The 13,722-nt window shown below is 42.0% G+C and overlaps 1 protein-coding gene across 3 annotated transcripts in view; it reads right to left on the reverse strand.

The window, feature by feature from the left end:
• Positions 1–13,722, reverse strand: part of skap1 (src kinase associated phosphoprotein 1) — a 147,451-nt gene that overhangs the window by 12,958 nt on the left and 120,771 nt on the right. For all 3 annotated transcript variants that reach the window (XM_034057379.3, XM_034057378.3, XM_034057377.3), the window contains exon 11: positions 9,298–9,407. In XM_034057379.3, the coding sequence (XP_033913270.2) occupies positions 9,298–9,407 (110 nt within the window). The remainder of the gene's footprint in view (positions 1–9,297; positions 9,408–13,722) is intronic.

Below are 13,722 nucleotides of genomic sequence, written 5' to 3' on the forward strand. Positions count from 1 at the left end.
CAGTAAAGAGGCTGTTGCTGCACAGGAGAGTAGGCACAGACTGGCACACACAAACACTGATACACTGACAAACACACACACACACAAACACACTGACATTAACACACTGACATACACACACACACACACACACACACAAACATACTGACATTAACACACTGACATACAAACACACACTGACACAGATACACGCACATAACCACACACAAACACATACATACACACATAAACACACACACACAAACACATACATACACAAAGACGTACATTGACACAGACAGACAGAGACACACTGACATTGAGATACACTCACTGTTACACTGTATTACTATACTAGTGAGGACTCTGCATTGACTCCCATTATTTTACAATTCTAAAGTGCACATGTTTAAACATTAGGGGGGGTGCATGCTAGGTTTGTCAGGTTTTTTCTACTTTGAGCGTACTAGAAACACTCCCATGCAACAACGTACAGCACTACAGAACAGCGCAGACACCTGCTCCTTCGCTACCACAGGTGGTTATTATTTTTTCAGTAGTACTGGCACTCCTATCTGGGTCCCAACCTGGGTTCTGGCTACCCGGGTCACAATCCTGCGTGGTGTTAAACCATGTACCTGGGTCGTACCTGGGTTGACCTGGGTCTCAGCGACGACACGTTGTGACCCGGGTTGAGCGAGACAAAATGCTTGACGGCCGTTCGTGAGCCTGCGTGAAGGTTTCACTTCCACAAGGAACGTGTCTGTTTAGCCATATGTTTTATTGATTGAGACACACCATGAACCAAATTGCAGCGGGGATGAAGAAACATTTGCTCGAATCAACATTTGGGTCGACGGTTCAATCCAGAGAAGCTTGGATGGATCGTCTGTAACAAGCTGCTTCCAGGGCTTTGATAAGCGTATTGTGTACTTGCGTCTGTCACCCGTCCTGACCCGGGTAGGTTCCGACCCGGGTAGAGCATGCCAGCGTGAAAGGTGCTTTAGTTGTTTGGTCTACCTCTCCTCTCAGCTAGACACACAGAAAGACTGCTGCCATGTCATCAAGAACCATGGCTGGACAAAGCAATCACAATGCAGACAAATGAATTTAGATTGACAATTCAAACTGCTTCGTTCTGGTTTCAGAACACTAGGACATAAGCTTTTGTATGTATGCATGCATGTAAAACGCTTAGTGCCTATGGATCCATGCTAATCCCACAGAAGCTAGTGTACAAACAAGAAGACAGACACACAATCACCTTCCACTAGATGTCACTGGTGCCCACTGTTATCAACAGCCATGTAAGAGAATGCCTGTTTCTATGCAGCACTGAGATGTGTTGGCAGTGTCACTCTGATACACTCTCTGTGTGGAGTTGCAGTCTGTCTCTGTAGGTGTGATACTGTATGTATTATAAGTAATATAATTAGGGCTTCTGATTTTCTGTGTTTTACTCCGACTTCTCTACTCTCCTTTAAGAATTCGGTTGATCCTCTTTAAGCCATTCATGTATCTCAATCACAACTGAGAAACGTGTTAATAGTAACACTGATTTAATATACGTGATTCTTCTGTGAAACAACTAAACTGGCTTTTAAATCGGCCAAGCCTTAATTTTTGATTTACAAGCAGAACGTACAAACGAGATCGCAACATGTTAATAAGCGACTGATCTTTATTAAAGCTGGAATGAAAAATCAAGTATTTTATACTGCACACATTTTATTACAACCGTTCTGTGTGACTGTATTTACATTAATAAAGAGGAGTCACTTCTGCTTTGAAATGAAAAAGTAAGACTTACGATTTAAAAGCCCATTTAGTTAAATTAAATCAATTTTACTGTTAACATGTTTCTCAGCTGTGATTGAGAGACACGAAAGGCTTAACAGGGATCAACTGGATTTTTAAAGGAGAGTAGAAAAGTCGGGGGGGGGGGGGGATTAGAACCTTAGCAGCACTCGGAATGTCTTTGACACGAAAGTTCTAGATGTTTGAAGCACAGCACATTCTGTACAAACAAGTTAAATAAGCTAGGACATTATCAGCCTGTTTTTTTTTAATTAGATTTAATTACTACATGATTAGAGGCAGCCACGGTGCACTTATGAAGAGAGCAGAAGCCTCCATGACCAGCACAGGTACAGCATTATTATTATTATTATTATTATTATAATTATTTATTAGCAGATGCCCTTATCCAGGGCAACTCACAATTGTTACAAGATATCACATTATTTTTACATACAATTACCCATTTATACAGTTGGGTTTTTACTGGAGCAATCTAGGTAAAGTACCTTGCTCAAGGGTACAGCAGTAGTGTCCCCCACCTGGGATTGAACCCACGACCCTCCGGTCAAGAGTCCAGAGCCCTAACCACTACTCCACACTGCTGCCCATATATCATATATGCGCTGTACTGCACTGTACTATACTATACTGCACTGTTTGTACTGCACTGAACCGCAGGGATTGCCTCTGGTGTTGAGTGGGCTGTACTGCTGCAGACCTGAAACAGAGTTCATTTCACCCATTAACCCTCAGAAATGATCAGGATCATCAGCATGCAAATTGCATTAAGGCCTCATCTGAGAAATGAACAGCCTTGCAAGATGTGCTGATTTATAGCCAGGGGCCGCAGGGAATAATTAACCTGGGGCAGCGTGGAGGAGGAGGCAGCAGCAGCTCCTCTCTGTACAGACATGCCCTCCCAGGCAGGCCAATGCATGCTGCTCTCTCGTTCTCTCAATCTCAACTCTCCCTATTTCTCTCCCCTCTCACTCCATCTCTCCTCCTCCTTACTCCCTCCCTTCTCCCTCGCCCTATCTCTCCCTCTCTCCCTCTCTCTCTTCTCCCCTTCTTTCTAACTCTCTCTTCTCCCCCTCTTTCTCTCTCTCTATCCCTCTCTCCCCCCTTACTCCCCCTCTATCTTCTCTTTCTCACTCACTCACATTTGTTCTCTATCCCTCCAGCACCACACTGTGTTGAAAGGGCTCTTATAAATGGTTCATCTTTTAGTTTGTTTTTAATTGTGATGAATGTGGATGCTTATGAAATGTGCTGGATTTGCATCACTGCGGTGATGATGTAGAATATATGTATATAATAAAAACAAAAATAAAAAATAAAGTATTTTGCCCGAATAAGAATCTTGAAAAAGGATCTCACTGCCATAAGAGCTCATTGCACAGTATAGAACTGCAATTTGAGGGAGGGAGGGAGCAGTTCAGTCTCCATGCCTCAAGCCTGCCCTGGACTGGAGGGGAGCACCCTTTCTCTTAGGGGATGAGGGACGGAGCAGTTCAGTCTCCGTGCCTCAAGCCTGCCCTGGACTGGAGGGAGCACCCCTTCTCTTAGGGGGTGAGGGAGGGAGCAGTTCAGTCTCCATGCCTCAAGCCTGCCCTGGACTGGAGGGAGCACCCCTTCTCTTAGGGGGTGAGGGAGGGAGCAGTTCAGTCTCCATGCCTCAGGTCTGCCCAAAGGTGCTGAATTGCGTGTCAGGTTTGTGATAAGGATTACAAAACTGTCCAAACACAATTCGCCCAAGCTGGATTTGAACTCAATGATTCAGGGGTGAAAGGTTAGGGCTGCTGCATTGACCAACCGGTAGTAGTTTCATGCACTTGCTGATCTGACAGGATTGCCACACTGATGATGTCAGCGGGCGTGTAATAATCACAATATGAGTCACCCACGGGAAAGCAATGACGTCACTTCCTATTCTTCACAGTTCTAAACACAATCTGTGTTTTTCTCTCGTCTCCAATCATCCCTGTTCCAGTGTTGCCTGGCAACGGGACCAAGCGCAGTCAAGTGCGTGGGCGTCGTCGTATTTATTTCATTAAATTAATTAATTCACTGATTAGCTGACTGACTAATTAATGAATCCATTAGCTTGCTAATTCCTCTTTTTAAATGCATTTTTTAATTAAACTGGCTAATTAATTATTTTAGGAATAATAAGACTTGGGGAAAATGGGACAGCTCAGCAAAGTTCAACGGTATTTGTGCACATCCCATTGAGTGTCATATCAGTAAGGGTTGACTAGTTGCTGTGACCGTGTGTAACGGGTGGTGCTGTTGTGTGATGCGCTGCCGTCACGGATTCTGTCCCCCCCCCCGTCGGTGAGGTGAGGTTAAAAGCTCTGTAACCACGAATGCAGAGGAGCCCGGCTCTATTGCATTGTGGTTAAGATGCTTGCTTGCTGTGGGCGGGGTCGCCGGTTCGAGCCCAGCCTCCGTCCGGTCACACGCAGAGTCACGTGACTCGTGCGAGGCGCGTCAATTTGAAAACGATCAAGCGACAAGACAGTGTCAGGCAACTACAGCAGTCAGTACAACCGCTTTACTGAATTCAAGTAACGTTTCATCCAGGAGCTTTTGTGCCGTCACTCAGCTAAAGCATCACTCTACCATCCTGGAGTGAAACAGCCCATCTCTACTTGTTCATGATTTTTAGGCTGCTCAGAAATATCTACAAATATTTTTGAGATGTTTTTAAGGCAGCAGTTATGTTACACACACACACACTCAAATACAAACTATAAATAATTATTAGAGCAAATTATTTTGGTAGAATATAATGAACTAATGAATTTACTTTCTGTATAAACATTCATTTTCTAAAACAATTACATATTTTATTCATGAAAAAAAGCTCTTGTTCACAATATGGATAACTACTTAAAGATAGCATCATACAGCATCCACATGACACATTATATATATATATATATATATATATATATATATATATATATATATATATATATATATATATATATATATATATATATATATATATATATATATATATATATATATATATATATATATTCTTTAAATGCATTGTGTCGCCTCATGCAGTAGGGTTTCTAGGTACTGACTACCGTGTTAAGGCATTTGTATATCGCCCTTAATGTACAGTTATTGGAGAATCAGATCACCTTGGTAAAAGAGCAATTAAGCCTCTCATTAGAATTCAGAACAACTGAGATGTTGTCATTCCACAGCATCTCTCTGACCTGTAGTCATTGGTGTGGAGAAACAGTTGGCGTCCATTGAGGCGTACAAAATCGAGCTGCGCAGGTTACACTAACCCTGAACTGCGGGACTGTGTGAGGGAGATAGAGAGGGGATAGAGATATAGAGAGAGAGAGGAAGAGGAGGAGAGAGGGAGTGAAAGGGGGGAGGGAGAGAGAGAGAGGGGGAGATAGAGAGAGAGGGGGAGATAGAGAAAGAAGAGAGGGAGAGAGAAAGGAGGAGAGGGGGAGATAGAGAGGGAGAGAGAGAGAGGAGGGGATAGAAGTCCTGAGAGGGAGGAGAGAGAAAGAGTGAGACAGAAAGGGAGAGAGAGAGGTGTCATGCAAGGGGGAAGACAGAAGGAGTGAGACCTCCTTACTTAAATGACCGAGCTGCGTCAAATCCCATCCCATGAGCTATTCCGATCCCGTATTTTTTTTAATTACCAGGCAAATTAATTAATTTTCTCCACATTTGACTCCGCAAATGTCAGCGTGAATCAACCAGCGCTTGGGGGAGAAAAAAAAAAAGAACGACAGATGGATGTTTATATTAGCTACTATTTCATGTTTCACTGTATTGAACACAGAAAAAAAAGCCCTAGCGCGCTCAGTAGTGTGGCTGCTGCTTGCTGCTACTGCACTGTGGAACAGCCTGTGTGCGGCTGTGTGCTGGAGATTAATTCAGTGAAATTAATTGGGACAAGATTGAAAATGAAATTAAGATGCAGTTGAGTGCATTTTCCCTGCCTCCCTCCCCTCTCTCCCTCTCCCTCTTTCCCTCTCTCTCTCTACCCCCCCCCCATCCTCTCTTTCTCATTTTGAAATTTCTGTTCTCTCAGCTGTGGCTGAGAGGGCCGTGTGCACGGTGCTTTGAAATTCATTTTCTTGAAATTAGACTCGGTGGAGCACTCTGTTACGTGCATGAAAATCGGAAGAAGAATCTGTCAAAATCGGCAGCCGCTGAAGAGAAGACGAACACATCATGGCTTCACTACCCCCCCCCCCCCCCTCCCCTCCCAACCCAACCCAACCCAACCCAACCCACTTGCCTTGCCCATTCCTTTAGAAAACTGCAACATTACTGTGTGCAAATTTACCATGGTAAATTGGTTTCCACTGTACACAGGTGCCTCTCTGGGTCGGACAGTAAGCTTTACAGTAAGTGAGGGATCAATCAATACAGGAGCTCGTTTGCATTGCTTCTTTCACTGGGAGGGAGGGTTGATATCTTACCCAGTGGGGCGCTGATTAGTCCGTAGCAAATTGCTTTTGTATAGAGAATGACATTTCAAATCGGATAGTAAGGGTTAAGGTGAAAGATTCAGTTTTACCACTGTAAAATATTTGCACTACAATTTTGCTATGCTTGACCTTTGGTGAACTTTTACAAGGGACTAGCTTATGTAAATGGTCCTACATTATTTTAGATTATGACTCTCTTACTTTCCAGAGACCCATTGATATTTCTGGAGTACTGACTGTTTGGCTAAAAATATTACAAACAAGTGAGACTGCTACCAAATGAAGGAATTGCACAGGAAGTTAGAAAGGAATGAAGCGGCCTCGAGTGAGCCAGTTTCACGAGCACTGTGGAGGCGTCTAGTCCTCAACCAGACAGTTAATGTTAAATAAAACATTTATGGGTAGAGGCTCAAAGTCATTTACACCAAAAGGTAATTAGTGTGATTTTGTTTTCAGCTAGTAAAAGCACTCAATGAAGTTACAAAATCTGGACAAATGAACAAATCAGACACGGCATTAGGTGCTTGTGAGTGGTCTGTTGTTGTTGTTGGTTTTTTTTTTTGTTAATTTACAATTGTGAAAAAATAACGACTTGGGAGTAAACAGCTTTGCGAATCTAGCCCTTAGAGTCTTGCAGATTCTCAGCAGGGAGAATGACTGGGGTGCTGGAATGGATACTAGGAATGGAATGGAGACCTGCAACCACAGCGCTGGAGAGACCTCAGCAGGGGGCACAGCCTGCAGCCTCATCCAGAACCAAAAGGCCCCTAGATCACACCTTTTGGTCGGGTCATAAAAAAAAAAGTTATTTTTGGGACTTTTTAAAAACAAGAAAAATGACACCGACAAACACAAGGGAACCAAACAAAAAAACGAAACCCTTTGACAATCAAAGTAAACTAGCTTAACCCTGCAGGCTTGCTTTTCACTTATCTGTTTGTGTGTGTGTGTGTGTGTGTGTGTGTGTGTGTGTGTGTGTCTGTGTGTCTCTGTGTGTGTCTGTGTGTCTGTGTGTGTGTGTGTGTGTGTCTGTGTGTGTGTCTGTGTGTCTGTGTGTGTGTGTGTGTGTGTCTCTGTGTGTGTGTGTGTGTGTGTCTCTGTGTGTGTGTGTGTGTGTGTTTCCCACAGCGATGATTATTATTACAGTTATTATTAAAAGGGGAAAGCAACATCACTCAGCACAGGCAAGCAGGGTAAAGGATAGCAAGGTATGGTAAAGCAGATAAAGCATGGCAAACCAGTGTAAACTATGATAAATGCAAAGGACAAGCATGGGAAAATTGCAAAAACATACTGTGCAAAAATACTGCGGTTAGCTTTTAAAAGGGCTTCTAGCATCTTGCTCTTTTTTGTTTTGTTGTTGTAGTAGTATTTGTATATACAAAAATAACAGCTGATATCAGCATGCATCTAATTGTGACTACTTGATTCCCATTAGCGGCTGTCTACTCTATATCTATGTATATTATACTCCAGTAAACTATGGCCATTATTAAAGAATGCAATACTATATTTTTGTTATGGGTAGATATGTAAATTTAAACACCGTCATGGCTGTGTAATCCGTTTGCGTTAAATCTGAAACGTCATTTTTAATGCTTTTTTCATCCCCGGTTTGACTCCTAGCCAAGACTGCACGCTCTGCCTAAACAAGCCTCGGTACTCTGCTAGCACAAATGAAATGCAGCCCCTTTAAATTAAAACATGTACAAATAAAGAACCTGCTGCTGCACCTTTAAATGCTCCACCTGCGCGCTGCTGTAGTAATAAATGGAGAGGTAGTCTCGCCTGAGAGAGCAACTCAATTATCTTCCTAATACCGGAGCGGTGATGTACACAAATTCCATTACATGGGAAATCTGGCTTTCGGGCATTTCAAACAAACACTCTTGCAAAGAACAGCAGCAGCAGTTTTTTTTTTTTTTAGCTTCGGTAATATATATATATATATATATATATATATATATATATATATATATATATATATATATATATATATATATATATATATATACACACACACACACATCAAACGTTCTGTCAAATCAAAGTATTTTATATCTTTTTAGATATCAGGGATAATAATGGAGATTGTGTGATTCACCAAGGTGCACTTTATATTATTTGGACAACATGCCTTATAAAAGTTTACCACGGTAAATTTGCAGTTTTCCCCACAGTTATACTGTGGAATTGCAGTAGTTTATTGTAATTTGACATGTTTTCACCATGATTTACTACACTTTGCTATGTGTAAGGAATTGCAGAATTTGAACAGTCCTCTTACTGAGGGACATCAAGTGCTACACTACCGTAACAGATTCTGTCCCCCCGTCGGTGCGATGAGGTTAAAAGCTCTGAAACCACAAATGCCGACGAGCCTGGCTCTTTTGCATTGTGGTTAAGATGCTTGCTTGCTGTGGGCGGGGTCGCCGGTTCGAGCCCAGCCTCCGTCCGGTCACACGCGGAGTCACGTGACTCGTGCGAGGCGCGTCAATTTGAAAACGTTCAAGCGACAAGACAGTGTCAGGCAACTACAGCAGTCAGTACAACCGCTTTACTGAATTCAAGTAACGTTTCATCCAGGAGCTTTTGTGCCGTCACTCAGCTAAAGCATCACTCTACCATCCTGGAGTGAAACAGCCCATCTCTACTGACGTTCCTTAAAATTGTTCTTAATTTTAACGTGGGTACCATTTGTCTGGAAGAAGTGTTGCATTAAAAAGGGTGCGCGCGCACACACACACACACACACACACACACACACACACACACACACACACACACACACGTTTAAAAAACAATAATGACTGTTTAATATATGTTTAAACACTACAAGGACTTGGCCTGTGTCCTCATAAAGGTAGGTTTTGTCAGATTCTCCTGCCTTGTGTAGACTTTTTTGACCCAGCAAGCACTATAAACCTGCCCCCCACACACACACGGCAAGAGAAACACTGAGGGCTCGCTGCAGGAGAGCCAGCAGGAGAAGGGGAGCCTGCCTCAGCGCTGGAGCACGCTGTGACCCCACTCCCATGCCTACCTTGCTGAGGATGTAGATGAGGTCTCCCCGCTGAAAGGACAGTTCGTCGGGCTGATCCCCGGCACAGTCCCACAAGCTCTGGTAGTAATTCCCATAGTCCACCAAGCCTCCTGAAGTAAGCACACACGTTTAAATTAACAGGTTAGAGTACAGTCTAGAAAAATAAAAAAACAGGTTAATTTGGGGGACTTTTAAAAAGAAAACAAGAAAAACACAAATGCAAAGGATACAAAAGCAAAGGATACAGCCATCTGAACCCTTATAAAAAGATTCCCCAAAGTAAAAAAACACAGAAAAGTGTGATACAGCACTGTGAAAGCATGGTTAAGAATAGGCAAGCATTGTAAAGCATATTAGAAAACAAACCATGGTAAACGCACAGTATAACCATGGGAAAGGCATGGGAAAAGTGCAGAAATACTGTGCAAAAATACAGTGGTAACCTTTTATAAGGGACATTTCTTTGTAGTGTATCGGATAGTTTGCAGAGCATGGGAATTATGTGTCATTATTATTAGCTATACTGATATTCTTATTCAAACATATTTTTTTTAATATAATTAAAATATATATATACACACACACACACACAGTAATTTATTTTTCTGGCTATTGACTTTTAATGTAAAGTATATCTATTACATGGAATTGTAAGAGTCTGGTTTTCAATGCAAGTTATGGCTTTATGACAAAGTTCTTAAAAGGTAAAACACTGTTGGATTATTGGGTCCCATGACTCCACTGTAAAAACGACCTCCCTGGAACTAAAACACGTACAAAATTCTTCAGGGATGAAATGTACTTTTAAATACATTTTAATATATATATTTTTTTTAAATAAAATTGTTAAAAAGTCTTTGTGTATGATGCTATAAACACTTATTACACTGTCATGTGTTTTTTTGTTGTAGCAATTAGTAAGTCTCTATCTCCGATGCATTCAGCGTGATGACATGACACCGCTGCAGGACAGAGGCACGCTGGTTGACTATTCCCCTTGTGCTTCATCAAACATCATCCCTGCAACTCTCTTAACACAAGCCTCTGCAACGCACTGCGCCCGACCCGTTTTAAAAAAAAAAGGCTGCGTGTGTCTTGTGAAGGCAATAACAAAGAGATAGGGGGGAAGTGAGAGAACATCATTTCATTCGAGGAGAGCAGTCATGCAAGATTGAGTAGGTACATTGCTTTTAGAATTGAACCCCTCATTAGTAAATATTAAATATTTACACTTCCACACCACCGAGATCCCCAACGCGTTTAAATAATAAATGCGCTCGCTAATTAATTTTTGGAAGCACTTGCATCAGACAGGAAATGATTGGATGCTGCTTAATTAATTTTTGCTCTGATTATATTAAAGTGAGGGTTTATCATTCATGATTGCGGTTCCTTAGCGGAGGCTCCAGCATGCGTTGTGTAATTTCGGGGAAGTTGCGGAGGCAGTGGGATTTATTGCGCATTAGCCTGCCCGCTCCTGGGACCGCAGGAGGGGGGGGGCTGACGCCAATCCAGGATGGAAGATAGCTGCTGTTGTGAAGGTACCATTGCAGCAACCAACCGCGGCTGTACCCGTATGCTGTATCTCTGCGCCAATTTTAGGGTCCCCATTCAAAACACGGCGACCTCTGTGCATCAATCATGCCCGTTGGAAATAAGACTCCTATTGCATAGCAATGTCACCCATTCCAGGGACAGAAATAAGACTCCTATTGCATAGCAATGTCACCCATTCCAGGGACAGAAATAAGACTTCTATTGCATAGCAATGTCACCCATTCCAGGGACAGAAATAAGACTGTTGCATAGCGATGTCACCCATTCCAGGGATAGAAAAATGACTCCTATTGCATAGCAATGTCACCCTTCGGGTTTTAATACATGGGGGGGGGGGGGGGGGGTACTATTTGGTCAAGTTAATTTTTATTTGTCTATAGTGTAAGTAGCTTACACAAGCAAAAAAAATATATATATACACACACACACAGTAATTTCTTCTTTTTCTGGCTATTGACTTTAGGTACCAACACTGTTGTCATGAACAAATATAAATATATATATGGTATTTAACATGTTTTCTTGAATTATCTAATATTAAGTGTAGGGTGCCAATACTTTTGTCTGTGACTATTATATATATATATATATATATATATATATATATATATATATATATATATATATATGTGTGTGTGTGTGTGTGTGTGTGTGTGTGTGTGTGTATGTGTGTGTATCAGTTATAACATCAATCAAGAAACACAGCTCGCAAACATGACTCCCTGACACTTTGATTTATCCCCCTTGTATCTTTTCCTTTGTTGTTTTACTACCGCCATGGATAACCGAATCAACAGCACGTTTTTATTTAGCTTATTTTAACTTTCCCTGCCTCTCTCTCTCTCTCTCTCTCTCTCTCTCTCTCTCTCTCTCTCTCTCTCTCTCTTTCTGTCTCTCCGCAGTGATATCACATTTCCATGAAACCTTCATCCGTCTTGCATTAACATCAAAAGCTGACAGAAAAGCCATTAAGGAACCAGTGATACGGCTGTTCGAAAAAAAAAAGCTTTTCTTCATTTTCAAGACAACATAATTCCAACTGTGAGAGGATCTGTCGACACTCTCTCTCTCTCTCTCTCTCTCTCTCTCTCTCTCTCTCTCTCTCTCTCTCTCTCTCGCTCCCTCGCTCTCTCTCTCGTAACCCTTTTCTCTTTTATTTCTTTCTTCATCCTTCTTTTATCCCCCTCCCTCTCCACTGCTCTTTCTCTGTTTCTTCGCACTCTTCTCCCTCCCAATTACTGTTTAATTGCTGTGCTCTTAGTGAGATGCTGCATTTGCTAAGCCCTGGGCACTGCTGTGTAAGATGGTGCAGGTACTGTGCAGTGCTGTGCCGTAATTTCCAATTACAGGTAATGTAAACTCAGTAACCAGCAGGTGCCTGTTTGACATTGGTATGTGATCCTTACTTTTACACAGTAACTGAAAATACAGAGGGGTGAAAACTATTCACAATGAAATCGGTAGCGTCCTACAATATTGCTGAATGTTTATCCCATTCTTCCTTTGCCTCTGTGCAAATTCCATTTCCAATACCTTTTTAATATCAATTTCCAATTTCAATTCCTTTGAGGGATAACCATTAATAATAATAATAATAATAATAATAATAATAATAATAATAATAATAATAATAATAATAATAATAATAATAATAATAATAACAGCTCTTAAAGGGGAAGAGAATTAAGCCATACTGTTTGCACAGTATTATATATTTTTGTATTGCAATGCAATCCAGTGTGCAGGATTCCTGAGCCCTCTGCAGCACTGCAATAACTTTGAAATGTTCCTGTATTGTTGAATGTCAGAGACTTGGATAAAATATTAGAAACTTCGGAGGTTACTGCCGGGTATTCGATCACGCTCTTGTATAAATACTGACCTAATGAGGCAGAAAACAGTGCTATTATGAAGGCGATCATTTGCGTGCTCCGTACAGAGACCTGCATCAAGCTATCTGCATCTCTCCGAAGATGCCATTAGGCAGTGTCTCCTGGAAGAATATTCAGGTGCCCTATGCAGCTTTAGTAATTTTGCAGTTTATCATGCTTACGAAATGCCTTTACTGCTTTACTATACTTCTCTGAGATTTACCATGCTTTCCTATGCTTTGCAACACTTTGCCAAGCTTTTACCATTATATAAATCAGTAAACCTTTTTAAGGGGGGGGGGGGGGGGTATGCTTCAGGTACACACAGTGGTGGGGCAGATATACAATAAAATACAAATCTTTTTTCAGAAAGGAGAAACACACCCAATAAGTTCGCGAACAACAAACTTAGGAACTTGTAAGTAGTCTTATGTCATTTCTTATTCGTTTTAGAATTGTAATGGTGTTTTTTTTTTTTTAAACTTTTACTAGATTAAATCACAATTCTTTTGGAATTCATGGCAAGATAAACCGGCTGCGGCTTGCTAGAAACTGTTCCCAGGAGAGTCAATCCTCAGCCCAGAAGCTCAGGCACACCTCGGGAGTCTGGGTGACAGCTTTCCAGTCTGAGGCAGTGCTCTGCGAGCGAGCTGCGTGGAGCTTCCATTCTGCGCATGGAGACGGGATGTGGAGCTAACCTTGTCATCCCCACACTCTGGAACGAACAGGATCACTCGGAAGTGACCGCCTTCGCTGGGAGTCGCACTTCATTATTGAGCTGCTTAGAGAGCCTGGGAGAGGAGGGGAGAGGGGAGGTGGTCGAGTTTGCCAGGGCAGGAAGGGGACCCGATGCTTCCCTTGCACTCAAGAAACAACGGCTGTGAACACTGGAAGTCTCCTCCCCAGGGTCTTCCATATTAAGAAGGGGGGAAAAACTAAATCGAATATTAAAAGAGTGCTTTGAAGATCACAGCACAGCTGTTAGAGGAAGGATCAG

This window comes from Acipenser ruthenus, chromosome 28 (genome assembly GCF_902713425.1).
Source record: "Acipenser ruthenus chromosome 28, fAciRut3.2 maternal haplotype, whole genome shotgun sequence".
In the NCBI taxonomy this organism is placed as follows: Eukaryota; Metazoa; Chordata; class Actinopteri; order Acipenseriformes; family Acipenseridae; genus Acipenser; species Acipenser ruthenus.